Raw genomic sequence first — 18,840 nt, 5'->3', positions numbered from 1 at the left:
CGGGGTCTGATGAGACTGAGCCGGCTTTTCTTTTTTTTCGGCCCATCACTGACAGCTTCAGCATCTCGGGGTCACTTGGGTCCTGTGGTTCCCGGGGTGGGGGGTGGGGGTGGGTGGGAGAGGGACTGTGCCGAGGGATTTCAGGACTGGCTGGGCCTTTTACCCATTGGCTCATTGTATCATTGCTGCGCCTCGGTAGGGGGAGGGCAAGCATGCGCCCATTTTACAGGTGGGGCCACTGAGGCTGAGACTGGCTAGAGGTCGTGGTGTGGCCGAGCTGACTCGAGCTCGTTGTCTCCAGGCTATGCTGGAGCCCCAGAGAGGTAGGGGACTCAGAAGGGGGTGGCAGTTTTTGTGGTGGACAGGCACCCAAAGAGGGGGCCTGGAAGAGGCAGGCAGGACTGAGAAAGGAAGCAAAAGGGGGACTGAGTAGAGGGGACGGCCGGGGGACACATGTGGCCGTGGGGCCAGGCTGGGATGGATTGTGCACGGGCCGTGAGGTCAGCCTGGCAGGAGGTCAGCCAGTACACTAAGAGGACGCAGGTGCCCGCAGGGGTGTGGCCTCCGAGTTCACTCTTCTGCTTCTCCCGTAACTTTTCAAGGACTTGGGGAAGCTCAGGACCCCAAAGCCGATCAGACAAAGACACACCGAGGAGTCACAGCAGAAGTGCAGAGTGGGCACTGGGAGGCAGGGGGTGCTATGCCGGGCACTGGAGATGGCACAGTCAAGGCAGGGAGGCGGGAGGAGGGCTTTTGGGAGGGCGGCTCCCACAGCTCAGGCGAGAGCTGGGCCTTTAGAGCATCCTTCGTGCCGTCCGTCCCAGGGCCTTTCTGAGTCGGGCTCTGGAAATTTTGAGCCATTTCCAGTCTATGGCGGCTGCTGGCCCACCCCCCCCCCCCACACCCCGGGCCCCTCACCCTCTCTGCCAGGGGCACATCCGTATCTAATGTCCCGCTGCTTGCTCAGGCCCCCACCAGGGAAGCCCGGACAGGTGGAGATCTCTGTGTGTATTTATACACCCCGTTCCTTGCAACTCTCTCGCCCATGATTTTGTTTGGCGTTTTAAGGGGCGTCTCAGGCAAAAGAGAGAATAATCTAATTGATTTAGAGGATTAGAATTCATGGCGGCTGGGCCCCACGTGAGGGGAATGCCAAGATGCTAATTAGTTAAATAAAATAAATGTGCTCGCCTGATTGTGCAGTCACTCCCCCACCCCCAGTGCCTGTGGTTCCTGCACCAGCTAGGGCTCCCAGGGTCTGGTTAGGGAACTCATAGTCAGAGACCCAGCTCCTCCTGCAGACTGTGTCACGTGTGACCATCCTTAACTACACAGGCGTTTCGTTGGCCGGCACCTGTAAGCAGGTGACCATGCGGGTGTCCTGCGATCTAGGAGAAGCTCGGACTTTTCTCTGTCGCCTTCAAGGCTCTCGCCCTTTGGGCTGTCCCATCGTGCTCGACTGGGCCCCCCTTCCCCTCCCAGCCGGGCTGCCTGGCTGCCTTCTCCCGGGCCAGCCCCTCTGTCTGTTCCTCTCTTCCTCCAGTGCTGAGCTCAAGGAGCCGCCCTTGACCCTGTGACTCAGCCGGTGCCCTTACCTTCCCCTGCTGGCTGCGTTTCCTTCTGTGAGCATCTGTTCCTGTGACCGTTTGTGTCATGTCTGTCCCCCCGGAGACTGTGGGGCTGTAACTGTGCCTGCCTGATTCACTGTTCCATTCCCAGAGCCTAGCGCAGTGCCTGGCACATAGTGGGTGCCCAGGAAAACATGATTAAGAGACTGTCACACATCCCCACACACACCCAGGCCAACGGGGGCATAAACCCGGATGGATTTTGATACACGGACATGCTAATGTGACATGCATCCCATGCCTGGAGAGGCGTGTGTGCTGGAGACGTGAAGGAAGGAAGGACTTGTGTGGGACCAGGTTCTGTTCTGTAGGAGTCCAGTGAGCCAAGCTAGAATTCTGCCCCAATAGTCCTGTGTCTTCTAAAAATTCCAATTTTAGTGTAATATCTTCTGATTTTTCATTGTTGGGACCTTGTTTGATTTTTAGAAAACAATGTGGGAACCAAACAGCAGTCTGCTGGCGGGCAGCGTTGGGGTTCTGGGGCAGAGATACAGTCAGCTTCCAGGGGCGTGGGGGGGCTCGGTGGCCTGTAGGGGTTGCCATGGTAACCCCGGGAGGGTTTGGAGAGGCTGTGTGAGCACGGGGTTGGGACTGTGAGGACAGGGGGGCCCGAAGCTGAGTCTCAGTTCCAGCTCTGCCCTCTCCCTGTGTCTCCCCCCTCCCCCACTGTTATCTAACAGCTGTTTGGAAACTGTAAAGTCCTCTGAATTTGGCCGTGTGAGTGACAAGGGTTATTAGGGTGAAAACTTCTTTGTTTTACAATTTAGGTTAATTTCCCCTTAACCAGTTTTGCAAGTACAGATGGTTCTCAACGTCCTAGAAGTGAGTTTCTCCACACACAGTTTCTTTCCCAGGGGCCTCACCCGCCTTCATCACCGTTAGTCCCTCCTTCAGTCTAACAGAAGTTGTTTCTGCTGTAGATTGTGTGCCTGTAACCTGCTTCAGTCTGGGAGAGCCATGGGAAGCCTGGGTTCCCACGTGCTCATGGCCCTGTGCTCTGGTTCACTCATCCTAATCCCTGCCCCCCTCCAGCCAGACCCTGAGAGCCAGGCACAGCCTGAGAGGCCTCAGGAAGCCCCTCCTCCACCTCCATAAAGGGTCAGTTAAAAGGCAGCTGCATTCCTCAGGTCAACTGAGTGGCCCTGCAGGGGGAGCCCCTCCTGCCCTGCCTGGCTGCCCCCCAAGTGTGGTGCACATGTGGACGCTGCATGGGTGGGGTTGAGGGTGGGGGCCGGGACCACAGGGGAAGTCCACAAAGCCTGCAAGTCTGCATCCTTCCCGCTGCATTATCTGGCTAAGTGGTGGATGGGGCAGGGTTTCCTGTGACTTTATTTTCTGCTATAGACATTTCTATCTTATCTTGAGATACCTGCAGTAATTCACAACACACATAGGACAGGAAGTCCTGAAGTCTGCAAGGAAGGCAAGACTCACACGTGGAGGCAAAAATCACTCCATCCGTCCTGGGAATCCGTTGAAACATCCATAGAGTAGCCAGGCTGCAGTTGAGGACCGTGAGGATGCCCCTGTGAAGGCCATGGTCACACACACCCATGCCCTTAGGGGGCTCCCAGTCAGTGAGGGATATGGATGTTAACCCAATAATCATACGATGAAAAGTTAAATGACAAACTGTGACTATCTAAATGAGGAGAGCTGCCAGGAAATCTGAGCCAGTAACAGGACCTGACCTAGCCTGGGGGCGGTGGTCTGGAGGGCTTCCTGGAGGAGGCACCAATTAAGGTGAGGACTTATGTATAAAGGAGTTGGCTAGCAGTAAGGGGGACTTCTCTGGGAGTGTGTGTTGGAGGACGTACTGAAGGCCCGTGTGGCCGAGGGGAGGCAAGGACGAGATGCCAAAATGCTTCCCCTCCTGACAGCCCCTTTGGGGAGCAGTAGAGGGATTCTAAGTGGGGGGTGTTTTGGAAAGCTCTGTCTGGCTGTGATGGGAGAACAGGCTGGAAGGGGCTGGAGTGGCTTCGGGGAGACCCGGGAGGAACTGGGGGGATGACCCAGATGAGAGAGGCTGGGTGTTACTCTGGCTGGTGCAGGAGGATCTGGATTCGGAGGGGAGGGAGGGGCCCAGTGGCATTTGGAGGTGGGTTGTGCCTGAGTGTGGAGGCAGCTATGGAGTGAGGAGTGCGGAGAGTCAGGCTGGCGCGGAGGAAGCCGTTATGGGGCCCAGATTGGGGGAGATCTCGGGTTTGGTTCTGAACGTGCCCACAGGCTGGCAGAGTGGCTGGGTGTTGCTGTTGGAGGTACAGGAGTGACAGAGCTCCGAGCAGGACCCGGCCTGGGACAGGGACCACCTGACCTCTGCTCCCTACCCTAGCACCTCCCCAGGGTTACCGCATCACTCTTAGGCCTCAGCCGTGAGGCTGCATGTAGAAAAGGTCTGGCACCAGGGACGCAAGTCTCGGTGCTCAGGAGAACTATCCCGGCCTGCCCGGTGGATGGCCCAGGGGCCCCTGCCGCGCCCGGCAAGGCCTGGGCCGCAAGCAAGCGGGGAGGAGGCTGAGCTCGGTCATGGTGTGGACCTGCCTGCTTCTTTCAGCATAATTAGGTGCTTAATTGCACCACTAGGGCCTGTCGATGGCTGTGCTGGCTGATTATGATTTACAGCCAGGCTGCGTGTGGGGGTCCCTCCTCCTGGCCTCTTCGGTCGCATTGGGTGTCTGGGCCGCAGGACTTTCTGCCCAGTTTGTGGATGATGAAGTCCAACTGGCTGCTTCCGCCGCCCCCAGGAGCAGGGGCAGGGTGATGGGGCCCCTTCCGCAGACTGTCTCTGAGGAGGCGGGGCGCCCCTAAAGCACAGAGGGTTGGGGGCCTGGGGAGTGAGGTGGGGAAGTGGAAAGACCACCGACCTGAGGTTTCCCGGTCATGGGAGCCCCCCGCCCTCCCCACAAAGGTGTGTTTAAGGCCTGGTTTCTGTCACCTGCTGGGGGCCTTGGGCAAGTCACTTCACCTCTCCGAGCCTTGGTTTCCTGACCCAATCAGTGGGTATCCTAGAAGCGCCTACATCACGGAGTTATCCGAGGTTTTAAATCAGCCCATCATTTCCCAGTGACCATTGCGTTCCATGAACACTAGCTACCAGCACTGCTGTTTCCGTTACTGTTCTTGCTGTTTGCCTGTTCCAGGTGGTACTTACAGGCACAGATCACGGGCCGGGAGGGCGCAGTGTCTGGGGGTCCTCCCACTTTGTCCTGTTAGAAGCCAGCTGACCCTGGTGCTTGCTGGGTTGCTGGTGTGAGGCCTGGATTCTCCGTGTGACCGTGAGCCCACGTGGGCATTGCAGAGGCCCGGCTGGTTCACATCTGTGTCGCCAGCGCCTAGCTCAGGGTGGGCGCGGGATAAATGTGTCGGACGAATGGATGGTAAAGCAAGGCCAGGGTGCTGTGACCCGTCAGGGTCAGAGCCCAGCGGCCAGCGGCCCCTGCAGTGTTCCCGGGCCCGCTGCCCCCTCTGGTGGGGGAGAGCTTTCCTTCTGAAAACCACGTGTGTTTGCTGGCAGAGGGGTGGCGGGGTGGGGGAGAGCTGGGGGTGGGGGGAGCCCATCCAGGCCTGAGCGTCCTGGGGGTGGGCGCGGGTGGGCAGAGAGGTGGGCCACGCGCCACGCTCCCTCCCTAGGAGCCGCTGCTCCCAGCGCTTCGCATTATTACTCCATTAGCGCCTTGTAGGGTTGACAAATGAAGGATAATTAATATCCGTGAGGGAAACAGATGTTGAGGTAATTCATTCCCTGCTGCGCATTTGCAACAGCGTCCCCTCACTCCCCGAGAGCGTGGCAAGGCCCGGGGCCTCTCCCTGCCCTTGGCCAGAGGGGACAGAGCCAACCTGGCTGAGGCTGACGGCCTCCAGCTGAGCCCGGCCAGCACTGGGAGGGCACCTGGCCCCACACCAGAGGGGCTGCTGCAAGGGTTTCCCACCGCTTGCTGATGAGAAGTTCTGCCTATGTCCCACCGTGTGCCTCCTGCTGTACTGTAATCCATGTGTTCCTGCTCCCTGGGGGATGGTGACCGGCCGGAAATGCTCAGGATAAGGGAGATGGGCCAGGCTCCCTGCTGCTGCCCAGCTGCCCTCTTCCCTTCCAAAGCCTAGGAAGCACCCCCTTCCCTTGCCCCACCCCCCGAGCCCTGCATGGCCCTGCCAGCTCCTGGTGACCCTCTGTGGACCTGTCACACCATTTTGAGAGGGCTTGGTTGCGTGGAGTCAGGCCTGGGTTCACTTCCTAGCTCTGCCACTCTGACTGAGTGCCCATGGGAAAGTTACTCCTCCTTCTGGAGCCTTCGTCTCACCATCTGTAAAGTGGGTATACTCGTGTGTCTGTGACCTCAATTTAGAAAGCACGATATCTGGGTACCACTTCATTTGGAGAAAGAAGGAACCATAGTGAGTCCATTTATTCAATGAATGTTTTTATTGTTGTTGTTATTATTAACAGGATACCAGGCCCTGTGATAGTCACTAAGATAAACAAAATAGATATTCCTGCCCTCACAGAATTTATAGTTTAGTCAGAGAGAGAGAGAGAGAGAGAGAGAGAGAGAGAGAAAATCAAGACAACAGAGAAATCCATTAAATGATTCCCAAATTGTGATAACTGCTATAAAGGTGATTGTGATGGAAGGCTTCTTGAAGGAGGTGATGTTTAAGAATAAATGGAAGTCAAGTAGGTGAAGAGAGATAGGGCACACCACCCAGGTAACAAAATAGCATGTGCAAAGGCCCTGAGGTCAGAAAGAGCTTAACACTTGGGAAGAGATGTGAAGGGACCAGGTAGGCCAGAGCAGACTAGTGAAATGATTGGAAGTTACATGTGTGAGTACCCAGCATGGGCTCTGAAACAAGCCTGCAGAGTGAACGTGCCCCCATGGAGACTGTCCTTCTCATCCTGGCCTCGTCACCCTCCTCACTGTGCGGGTGATCAACAGGGCCTTCCCCCTCCAGGAGGTGGGGCCTGGCAAGAACAGACAAGCTGATTATCTTCCCACCCCTCCAAGGGCAGAGGAGCCAGGAGGGCTCAGGGGTGGGGTCCCAGGTCTGGAGCCCACTCAGCACCCACCTGGGCCTGGTGAGCCTGCATGGGAGCAGGTGGTAAGGTCACTGTGAAGGGAGTCAGCAGCTGGCAGCAGGGAACTGATCTCCGATGTGCTGTCCAGGTGTGGCTGGGGCTGCAGGAGGTGGGGCAGGGAAGGATGAAAGCCCCCTCTCACCACTACCCTCCTCTCCACAGGCACAACTCCCCCCTCCCTTTTTCTCACTTTAAAAAATTTTAATTATAGACTCATAGGAAGTTGCAAAAATAGTCACCTGTGTCCTTCAGCTAGCTTTCCCAGTGATACCTATATCTTCTATAACTGTCCAACTGCATTTCTTCTGATCATTGCGGGGGGGGGGGGACTCAGTCACTTTATGTTCACAGCAGACTTACCCACATGTCCAGCAACAGGCGGCTGGGGAAGCACATTGTGGTACATTCACACGGTGGAATACTACACAGCAATGAAGAAGAACAAACCGAGACATGGAACCCCATGGAGAATCTCACTGACATTATGCTGAGCGGAAGAAGTTACACATGAGAGTTCAAGAACAGGCTGACTCCTCTATCGTGATAGAAGTTTGAGTGGTAGTACACCCCCTGGGGGGACATGGATGAGGGAGGGCCACAAGGGTGCGCTCTAGAGAGTCATAAACGGCCCTGCCTTGCCGCTGTTTGGTGGTCACACAGGGAAGCACTTGGGTCAAATTTTATCAAGTGTGCACGTCACTGTATATAAGTTAAATTTCGATTTTAAAATAAACTTTAAACCTTAATCGAAGAAATAAACAAAAAGCCCAAGAACAAAGACAAATATCACAGACACTTGTTTCGTTCCCAACATGGGTGAACAGTTATTGATTACAATCCTGATATAGATGTGATCGGCCTTTTTTTTTTTTTTTCAAAGAAATAAAACATCTTAGACTACGCTAAGAACTCGCTGTGCAGCCCCTCCGAGGCCCACGGCCTTCCCCTGGGCTGCGTCCCCGTGACTGTCTCTGACATGAGGCCACTGTGTTCCCTCCTGTGGGAACACTGTTTGAGTTTTAAACTTTTTAGATTTATTTACTGATTTGAGAGAGTCAGAGAGAGACATCAATTTGTCGTTCCACTTATTTATGCATTTGTTGGTTGATTCTTGTGTGTGCCCTGACTGGGGGGGTCAGACCCGCAACCTTGGCGTATCCGGACGACGCTCTAACCAACTGAGCCACACGGCCATCGCCCTCTCCTGTCTATTTTAAACTTCTGCACACACAAGCCTCCGGAACCGGTGTAGAGTATTTTCACGTGTTAATCTGCAGAAGCGGCGTCACGCTGGGGGAGTTCTGCGGAGAGATCTCACTTCCTGCGTGTCCCTGCGCGGTGACACGCCTGGCTCGGGCATTCTTCTTCATGGCCGTGCGGTATTCCTGTGAACTGACGCCTGCTTGTTTATCTGCTCTGTTGATGGGCGTTGAAGTTGCTTCTACTTTTTTGCTGTTCAACTCTGTGTGCCCTTGTGGGAGTGTCTCTGGCGGTCCGCCCTCGCAGCGGGCTTTCTGAATGACACTGTTGTCTTCCTGCCGCCCCATGGCCAGGTCACGGTCTCTCTCTCTCTCTCTCTCTCTCTCTCTCTGTCACCCCCCAGGTGGTCAAAGTGGTGGGCAGTAACATCTCCCACAAGCTGCGCCTGTCCCGGGTGAAGCCCACAGACGAAGGCACCTACGAGTGCCGGGTCATCGACTTCAGCGACGGCAAGGCCCGGCACCACAAGGTCAAGGCCTACTTACGGGTGCAGCCCGGGGAGAACTCGGTCCTGCATCTGCCCGAAGCCCCGCCCGCCGCGCCCGCCCCGCCGCCCCCCAAGCCCGGCAAGGAGCTGCGGAAGCGCTCCGTGGACAACGAGGCCTGCAGCCTCTAGACGGAAGCCTGCCCGCCCCCTGCCCGCCTCTCCCCCTCCCCCCCGGCTGTACAGAGTGCATGAGGAGCTGCTGGACTGCGGGGGATGGGCCGCCTGGGTCCAGCCGCCTCCCCATCCCCGAGACCGCCTGTGGCCCTCCGCCCACCGCCCCTTTGCTCAGCATGTAAGTCCCACCCAGCCCTGCCTTTCCAGACCCCTGCAGTGACCTGGCTCAGCAGAGGTAGCCCTGAGCACCAAGGGAACAACCACCCTGGACACCGGGACGGGACACCATGCTGGGGCCACGCTGCCCCCTTTGGTCGCCAGCTTCAGTGGAGTCCAGTGTTTTTGCTTTGCTTGCTTGTCCCCCAATCCTGTCCCTAGCCGGGGCCTCCCAGCCTCCCTCTCCCTCCTTCCTACCATCCCTCGCTTGGACCTGGGGATGTGGACAGCGACCCCTCCCTGCATTTGGACTTGAATCTTCTGAGCAGAGCTGGGGCCTGTCCCCTGGCGAAGGGAGAGCCTTGCTCTGGGGTGGTGGCCTCTTATCGGGGTCACCCAGAGGGGCCCTGGGAGGAGAGGGAGACACCCCACTGCCTCCTGCTGGATCATTCATGTTCAGCCTCCTTATACCTAAGAAACACTCCCTTGTCCCACCCTCCCGGGAGGTGGGGGGACCAGGAATCTCTGCCCCTTCTTGCAGAGGGCCTTACCCCGCTGACCCCCTGGCCCCATGCAGAGTTTTGCACCAGCAAGACCCCTTAGAGGGTCTCAGGCTCTCCCAGGAGCCCCTCTGCCAGCTCCCAATGTCCTGGCCCCCTCTTGGGGTCCATGCCAAGCCCACCCAAGGGCCTGGGGCATTTGGGAGCCAAGGGACCCCAGTACAAATCCCTCACAATTCCTGATCAGGGGACATCTGCCCCTGGTGATATGTAAATATTTCTATCGGGCCCAATACCCCCTCAGAATTGGCTCAAACCTCTGGCCACCCCCCCAGCAAGGGCACCGGGGATGTGGGAGAGGCCGAGGGCTTTGCCTGGGGTGTATACACGACTCAATCCGTGATGACCAGCCAATCCGAATAAAGTGGTTTGAAAAAAAATCTCTGGCCCTTGTCTCTTTGGGACCTTTGTGTCTGGGAGCGATGCCGCAGGGGAGGGCTTGGCCAGCCTACCCCCACGCCTCCCTGGGCATCTTCTCACGCCTGCTTTCTGCCCCCACGCACAGAATAAGAGCTGGAGGGACACGGGGAGGGCGAAGGAAACCCGTCTTTGTCCAGCACCGGGCACTTGAGTTATTTTTAGACTTTGAGGTAGTCACATGTACAGAAGAGTGAATGAAACATGTTTACACTGTCTTGTGAATACATTATAAAGCCAGTAAGGGTGAGCTGTTACCAACCACGCGGCAGCCCAGAACAGAACCCCCAAGTTTAGCCTACGTGTCTTTCTGGACGATAGCCCTCTCTTCCCTCTCAGAGGTAAGCAGCACCCTGACTTTTAAGGTCATCATTCTTTCTACGGTTTTGCTACCTAGATGAATGTCATCTTAAGCAATACAGTTGGGTTTTGTCTCTCTTTTTGGACTTTAGGTACATGGAATCGTACCATCTCTCTTCTTGATGCACCCTCTATATTTTTGAGATTCATCCATGCTGCCACATGTCTGTAATTTGTCCATTTTTTGTTGCTGTATATTATTCCAGTGCAGGACTGCCCTACAGCTTATCAACTTACTTATTCATTCTGCTATTGACAGGAGTCTTGTGTTCCCACCCGAGTGCTATTTCCAGCCTCACTGTCATGAGCCTTCTAGTCCGTGTCTCCTGACCCACGTAAGCACAAGGTTCTCGGGGCGGGCTTGCCAGGGCGGAGGGTGAGGCCCTGACTGCACTTTAGGGATCTTACTTTCTCCTGTGACGTGTCACCATCCCATTATTAGGTGGAGGAAAGAGGCTCAGAGAGGCTAGACAGCTCTCCCAAATTCGCACACGGTGGAACGCCGCTCTGCCAGCCCGGACCCCTCCCCCGACCTCTCCCATCATGCCCGGGCTTTGGACTCCCCTGGGCTCATGGCAGTGCTGAGAGCCTGCCTGAGGGTGTTTCCGTCTGGGGCTCTCAGCTCAAGCCTTGGTAGGCAGTGTGGCCAGCTGGTCCCTCCTCTGTGCAGAAACCACAGGCACCTCCCACGCTGAGCCTGGGTCAACTCCTGGTCTCCGAGGGCCCCTGCCAGCCAGACCAAATGAGAGCCTCTCTCAGGGGCAAGGGCTGGGGTCTGTTGAAATGATGACTGAATCTGGACGGGCACTCGGAGTGTCCCAGGCCCTGTGCTGATGGCCATCGCAGCCCTGCAGGGAGCTTTATAGTCCCAGTTTTCAGATGAGGACATTGAAGTTCAGGGAAGGGTAGGCGGGGGTGGATGGATATAGGCTGGGGGTGGATGGGTAGGGGAACGAATACATCAGGCTAGGAAGCGGGCGGGGCTCTGGACCTGCTGTGGAATCCCAGGCAACCCAGGGCTGGCTGGTCTATGACCTGCGGTCCAGTCGGGCCAGCAGCCAGCCTTTATTCAACAAATGTGGTCCCCAGTATCTCCAAGACAATGATAAATCATAGAGTGCCTTGAGGACTTCTTTTTTTTTTTAAGATTTTATTTATTCATTTTAGAGAAGGGGGGAGAGAGAGGAAGGAGAGGAGCAGGAAGCATCAACTCCCATATGTGCCTTGACTGGGCAAGCCCAGGGTTTCGAACCGGCAACCTCAGCATTTCCAGGTCGACGCTTTATCCACTGCGTCACCACAAGTCAGGCTAGAGGACTTCTTTGCCTTGCTTTACACCTTGAATGTGTAAAGCTTCCTGTTTCAAAGCTGGCCTTTGAATATCCATTTCGGGTCTCCTGTGAATGTTTTAGGATACCCAAGACTTATTGATGAGCTACCCAAACACTTCAGTGTGAGTGCCCATCTCACGTGGGCATCCTCCAAGCCAGGTTCCAGGAATATGCCCATTCCAATCCTTGAAAGAAAAAGAAAAGAAAACATTTCTGGAACGCTGTTTATTTTAGTCACCTTCATGGACAGCTCCGGAAGCCGACAGGTATGGCATTCCAGGCGTGGACTTTGGGGATCTGATAGACGCGGGCTCCAATTTCCACTCTGCACCTCGTGAGGTCTGTGACGTTAGGTCCCTGCAGAATCTAAGGGAAGACTGGGAACTCGGCGTCCGACACACGGAGGCCGTTGTCACTCACCAGCGTGGGGGGAGGGCAGGGCCCAGGAATCTGCACTGCCGACACGTTTCTCTGCTCAGGAGAGCCTGTGGGGATGCCGGGATAGCACATTCGCACAGCAAGCTGTCTGAAAAGACACCCGCTGAGTTGAGAGCTGGGAAATCCCGTCTAAGGAGTGGGATAGGAGGACTATTCCAGTAGGCTGGATATCCGTCCAGGGGCAAGCATTATATCTGTCACTTGATACACATAGGCATATTTAAAGAACACCAACCAGGAAACAAAAATAAAATTAAATGGGGGAGAGGGAAGAAGGCTGAGGTTGGTAGGAATCCTGGTCAGGGCACCCCGTGCTGTCTGACTCCCCCAGACGAGGTCTCTTTCTCCGGTGATGAGAAGCGTCCTCCTTCTGAAGGAAGCCCTGGCTGACACACATGGAGCATGGCCAACCCCCCCCCACCTCCTCCACCCTCCTCCCCACCCTCTTCCCACACCCACTGCTTTTATTTATTTATTTATTTATTTATTTTTGCTTAATTTAGTCCTGATCTAAGTTTAGGTATGCACACTCCTTTGAAAAGACCCCTTATCTTAGAAAAGACGTGCCCCCGCCCACCCCCAGCCGCAGGGTGTGAATCTCCATGAATCTAAGGTTGAGGCCCTTAACGAGGAGTCCACGGGTCACCCCAACCGAGGGTCACGGGTGAACTGCGTGGAGCCTGCAAACAGTGCGTGAGGGGAAGAACTACTTTGTTTGCAGTGAAATTTAGCATTTCCTTCTATTGTGAATGTAAGCAAGGGACCACAGACCGCATTAGCGGTCACTGGTGAGGTGTCACCAATAGAGAGCGCAGACATCTTCCCACCACAACACAGTGCTTCCAGGCATCTCGGAACGGTGTTTACACTCATCACGACTTCAAAATGATGGCTGTTATTAGATCCGCCGCGCGGTTTTGTTATTTAACGTGCTAATAAAGGAAGCAGGTTTATTCCTGGATCACACTTTACAAAATATATTTTGAAAATCATATTTCAGTATAATTGGTTTGTTTTTGTAATCCTGTCCTTTTATGTTAGGCCGTTAAAAACACTCTGCCGGCGGTTCGGCCAGGCCGTAAAAGGGGTCCCTGGCACAGACACGGTGGGTGAGCCCTGCTCTACGCCAAGGCCCGTAGTAGTATTATCCCAGCCTGGGACTAGCCTGGGAAATGTCATGTGACCTGGGCTGTCTGTCGAATTCACAATGAGATGGCAGGGGCCATCTGCTGGAGAGGGAGGGGAGCCCGTCCTGGGACAGGTTCCTTAAAAGGAGGGACAAGGAAGAAAGACATATGTTCTTCCCCCTGCTTCTTGGTGTCCGAGCATGAGATCCGGGAAGCTCTCCCACCACTGGGCAACCGTGAGGGGAGCAGATGAGCCAACTGAGATGCAGAAATGACCGACGGGAAGAGCCTGGGTCTGTGAGGATGTGGCCAATCTGGTGGATTGGCCAGATATGGAACCTCTCCACCTCTAGACTCCTCTTGTCAATCGCTAGACCCCTTGTGATTTAGGCCAGGTGGGTCCGTTGTCATTTACCTGCAGCAAAGAGCACCGCCTCCTCCAGTCCACTATGCTGGTTTTGTTCCCTGATGTTCCCCAAGCTTTGTCCTAACTGTCCCTGGGGTGACATGGAAAAACGAGCCAGCTCCTTCTTTCATCGGACCCTGGCTTGGATTGGACCGGTCTTCTTTCCCTGAGGCCAAACATTTTCGGGTCCTTCGTTGGACTCAAAAGGCATGGTTCTGAGACCTCTGTCTTCCCCTAACATGCACGTCTATCTAGATCAGTGGGTCTCAAACTTGAGCGTGCGTCAGAATCAAGATAATGTTTGTTGGCCCTGGCCGGTTGGCTCAGTGGTAGAGTGTCAGCCTGGCGTGCAGAAGTCCCGGGCTCAATTCCCAGCCAGGGTACACAGGAGAAGCGCCCATCTGCTTCTCCACACTCCCTCTCCTTCCTCTCTGTCTCTCTCTTCCCCTCCCACAGCCGAGGCTCCATCGGAGCAAAAAGATGGCCCAGGCGCTGGGGATGGCTCCTTGGCCTCTGCCCCAGGTGCTAGAGTGGCTCTGGTCACGACAGAGCGACGCCCCGGATGGGCAGAGCATCGCCTCCTGGTGGGTGTGCCGGGTGGATCCCAGTCGGGCGCATGCAGGAATCTGTCTGACTGCCTCCCCGTTTCCAGCTTTGGAAAAGTAAAAAAAAAAAAAAAGATAATGTTTGTTACCGTTAACTTGTTGCAGTACACTTTTCTAGGTCTCACCTAGAGGCTGGAGTGGGTCCCAATAATTTGCGTTTCTAACTAATTCCTATATGATGCTGATGCTGGTGGTCTTGGGGATCGCAGTTTAAGAAGCATTGGTCTAGGTCCCTATGTAAAAACATGGCTCCCCAAAATGAAACCACTGCTGAAGATGGGGTTTGATGTGTGCTTAGCAGAGTTGAACTATCACCTCCTTCAACGTCACCAGCATGCTCCTATTATTTCAGCCCCAATTACAAACTGCTTTTTTGTACTGTTGAACTCTGTGTTGCCAAAAACTCTGACAACCTGTATGTACACATCCATGGCTCCTCACCTCTCCCCCGAGCATCTAGAATGGAAAGTATCGCTTGAGGGCTTAATAGTGCCAAGGGCTCTAATGAATTATCTCATTTCATTCTCACAACAACCCTTGAAATGGGAAGTTATCTATCTCTGAGGAGACTGATGCCCAGAGAAATAAAGAAAAGAAAAGAAAAAAAACCCCAAAAAACAACTTCCCAAGGTCACCCAGCTGGCAAATAAATGAGGGACCTAGGGTTTGAGTCTGGGTTTTAGAACTCTATAATTAAGAACTCTCCACCTCCTTAACAGCATCTATTAATCAGCTGCCCTTTGGGGCCCAAGACAAATTTACCTAATTGCACCTCATCCAGCTCATTTCTCTTTTTTGTCTCCAAGGTTATCAAATGTGATGTTTATCCAATGTCCCAGCTTTCTTGGGCCTCCGTGATATCTCTTTCTCCTGAAACTCCGCCCTTTCTCTGCCAGGCCTCTCACCTCCAGAGAAAAGGAGGTCAGTCTTGCTGAGTCGCATTTGGACTGGCCTGAGTTTGGGATCTGAAAAATGCTAAACTGCGTGCACATTTTAATAAAGGCCGTTTTCTAGGACACGGCTTCTCAGTGTTCTAATTTAATATGCAAATGTCCCCCCAGTGATTGAGGGTGTGCTGGGCCTTTATTGTTCTCACTGCAGTTGTGTTGATTTAGCCCACAGAGTTGTGGTTAATAATTTAGAAAGCAACCTTGTTTTTTAATTTTCCTTTGTCCTCATGCCTCATCCTTTCCCACATTAAGGGGTTTAGGCCTGCACGAACATTCAATTTGATTAATGATCAATTCTTAAATCAGTGGAGCTGCAAAAGGACTCCATCCAAATGCTAGGGAAAGTTTTAAATTCATGAGTTTTCACCTTCTTGGTGCAATTTTTGGTTTCATCATAATGAAATATATTGACTTAGTTTATCGCTAGTGGTGCTTTTGCATGATGTTCTATTTTGCCTGATATTAACATCGTTAGGCCAATTTTCTTTGTTTTAGTATTCAGCTGGGGTATCTTTTTCTGTCTACCTGCAACATTTCTGTGTCATTGTCTTAGGTAGGTATATCTCTTATATACAGCTTATGGCTGGATTTTTATTTTTAAGGAAGATCTCATCAGATAGTCTTATGTCTTTAACAGGTGAGTTTAAGCCGTTTATATTTATTGTGATTACTAATTTATTTGGACTTATTTTCTGCCATCTTATTTGTGTGTGTGTGTGTGTGTGTGTGTGTGTGTGTGTGTGTATTATGTTTTATATTACCATGAGGCTTCTTTTTGGGGTGGAGGAAGCACATGTGGTTACTTTAATTCTTTTTTCTTTCTTGACTTTTGATGGATAGTGTTCTTTAGCACCTCACCTCTTTTCTTCCCCGCTGATTTGAAGACTGTGAATGACATTTCTTTTAGTGGTTTCTTTGTAGTTTTTCAACATTTAAGTACTTAACTATATATTTTCCTAACAATATAAAGTTATTCAGTATCTCTATTTTCCTCCTTACAAGACAACCCCTTTAACACAATGTAACTACCAACTGAACTGCCCCATCCCATCTTCCTTGCTCTTGTCTAAAATTTTAGTTCCACTATTTATCACAAATGTTCATATTTATATAGATAGAAATTAATTAGATTTACCAACATATTCAGCCAACTTCTGTACTTCAGTGTTTTTCTTCTTTCACTTTCCCTTTTGCTGAAGCACATGCTTTAGTAATCTTTTCAGTGAAGGTATGGATGGTAAACTCTCTTAATCTATGAAAGTCTGAAAATGTCTGTAATTTGTGTCCCCCTTTCACTGTTCATCTAGCTGTGTATTGAGGTAGGTTGAGTGTAACTTTCCCTTCGCATGTTCAGAATATTACTTCTCTGTCTCTGTCATGCTTTGCTTTTGATGAGACATCTACTGTCAGTTCAATTGGCATTTCTTTGTAGACAATTTTCTTTCTTGTAGCTCTTGAGATGTTTCTTTTTAGTTTGACATTCTGTTGTATCATTACAATGTTTCTGGTTGAGATTTATTTTTAACCATCTTTTTTTGCACATGAAAAGCGTTTCCCATCTCAGGACTTTCTTTTTGGTTCTGAAATATTCTCAGCCATCATCTGGGTATTGTATCCCCATTATATTCTTCATTCTGTCCTGGAATTTCTGTTGCATATATGTTGCAATCTTTCAATCTGTTCACCATATCTTAACTGATCTTTCATATTTTCGATGTATCTCCTTGTGCTGCTTTCTGGGTGAATTACTCAGGAATATCTTTCAATTCACTAATTATCTCTTCAACCATGTCTGACTTAGAGTTTATCCTATTTGAATTCACTTTAAAAATTATACGTTTTATTTTTAGGATTTCTACTAGCTTATTTTCACATCAGTAGTTACTATTTTATTTTTATTTCATGACTGTCTTCCTTTTACAATTAATTTCTTCCTTTATTTTTGTTAGGGTCTTAAACTTATTTTAAAGTCATTTCTAGATTGCTCTATTATTTGCACTTATCATAGGTGAATCAAGCTGTTCAAGAGTTGAGTTTTTGGCTGTCTCTCTTAGTGTCGGTTTTCTTCAGGTGCTTTAGAATTTTGGATTGCAGGATGACGTTGGAGAGGAATTTTTCTGTCCTCTTTCTTTCTTTGCACTTGTCTGAACCCAGACCCTCAGGACCCTCAAGTCCCAAACCAGGCTTCCTATTGGCAGCTCAGGATTCCCAGTTTTTGGTGATATCAGAGATGTCACAGATGCAGTCACGGTGGTCGGCAAGCTCATTAGTCAACAGAGCCAAATATCAACAGTACATCGATTGAACTCTTTTGAGTGCCAAATTTTTTAAACTTAAACTATGTATATATAGGTAGGTACATTCCTTATTGAGGTAGCGCCCGCACGTGGTATTTTGTGGAAGAGCCACACTCAAGGGGCCAAAGAGCCGCCTGTGGCTTGCGAGCCGCGGTTTGCCGACCACTGAGTTAATGAGACAAAGTGGCTTGATTCAGGTCCCAATTGCCAGACCTGCATCGGCTCCCGACACCTAAGTTATAGTTGCAAGCAGGGAGCCTTCACGACACCTCTGGTTCTCAAAGAACCCTCTCGGTCCCCATTGACTCTGCAGGACTTGAAATCTTGGTCACTTCTGTCTCTTTCCAGACCCAGAGCCTGGCGAGTCTGAGACTTCAGCCTCCCTTTAATTTGTGCTTCTGTTTCCTTTCTATTCCAAAGAGAAGTCTGTCATATCTGTGAGTGTATCTGTGTAATTTTATGGATTTTAAAAAAATATATCATTTACCTATTATTGCAGTATATAAACAAAAGTTACTTTTTCCCAGTGAGTCATGGCGATCTGATATAAAATCTTTTATCAGTTTTATTGAGTGCTTTCTATAAAAGCACCAATTTTAATCCAATTAATTTTGATAAATACATAGCGATCACCATTGCAATCAAGGAAAAAAAAACCTGAAATCAGCTTCCCAACTTCCCTTGTGCGGCTTGGTTCTCCGGCCCCTTCCCCAAACTCCAGCCCCACGCAACCGCTGATCTGCTTTCGGTAGATTAGTTTTCCCTTTCCCAGAATTTCATATAAATCCAATCAGACAGTGTATACTCTTTCGTGTTTGGCTTCTCACATTAAGCACAGTGATTTTGAGATTTGTCCGTGTTGTGTATGCCAATACTTCATTCCTTTTTACCGTTGAGTAGTATTTTATTGTGCGGATGCCTCACAATGTATCTGTTCTTCTGTTGATAAACATTTGAGTTGTTTCTAATTTGAGGCAAGCTGTATATAAATCTTCCTTGAACATTCACCTACAAGTCTTTGTGTGGACACAGTTTCATTTCTCTTGGATAAATATCTGCAAGTGGGATTCCTGGGCAGTACAGTAAATATATATTTAACATTGTAAGAAACTTCCAAACTGTTTTACGAAGTGGCCGGACCATTTTGCGTTCTCATCTGCAATATATATAAGAGTTCTAGTCGAGGAGCAGGGTTTTTTATTTTTTTTAAAGCATGAACTCAGTTAAAAGCCATCTTGACTGTAAAAACACTTTGGAATGTACGCTGAGCTGAAAAACGCCAGGAACGGTAAGGAAGGCTCTGTGAGGGCACAGACTGTAAGTGTCCGGCTTACACCTGCATCCCCAGTGCCTAGCACAGGTCTCGGCTCGTGGCACACACTCAATAAAAGAATCAATGAATAAAGATTTCTCTCTGACAAACATTAACAGCTTATAAGGATTGGGTCAAAGAGTGGATCTATTGCATTTTAGTTAAACTAAAGCAAGTTTTATATATATATATATATATATATATATATATATATATATATATATATATATATATATATATATATATATATAAGCTCTGTTTTCTCTTTTCCTAAATTTCACAAGACCCTTGTTTGAGACTAGTTGGCATCCCTACACC

At 51.1% G+C, this 18,840-nt stretch overlaps 1 protein-coding gene across 1 annotated transcript in view; it reads left to right on the top strand.

Annotated features, from left to right (window-relative positions):
* The window catches only part of VSTM2L (V-set and transmembrane domain containing 2 like), a 34,150-nt gene extending 24,967 nt beyond the window's left edge, over positions 1-9,183 (top strand). The window contains exon 4 of the mRNA XM_066386134.1: positions 8,306-9,183. Coding sequence (XP_066242231.1) covers positions 8,306-8,578 — 273 coding nt within the window. The 3' untranslated portion in view covers positions 8,579-9,183. The remainder of the gene's footprint in view (positions 1-8,305) is intronic.
* The last annotated feature ends 9,657 nt before the right edge of the window (positions 9,184-18,840 follow it).

This window comes from Saccopteryx leptura, chromosome 5, assembly GCF_036850995.1.
Source record: "Saccopteryx leptura isolate mSacLep1 chromosome 5, mSacLep1_pri_phased_curated, whole genome shotgun sequence".
NCBI classification, from domain to species: Eukaryota; Metazoa; Chordata; class Mammalia; order Chiroptera; family Emballonuridae; genus Saccopteryx; species Saccopteryx leptura.
Note: the sequence above shows the minus strand (reverse complement) of the source record. Positions and strands in the feature narration are given on the sequence as shown.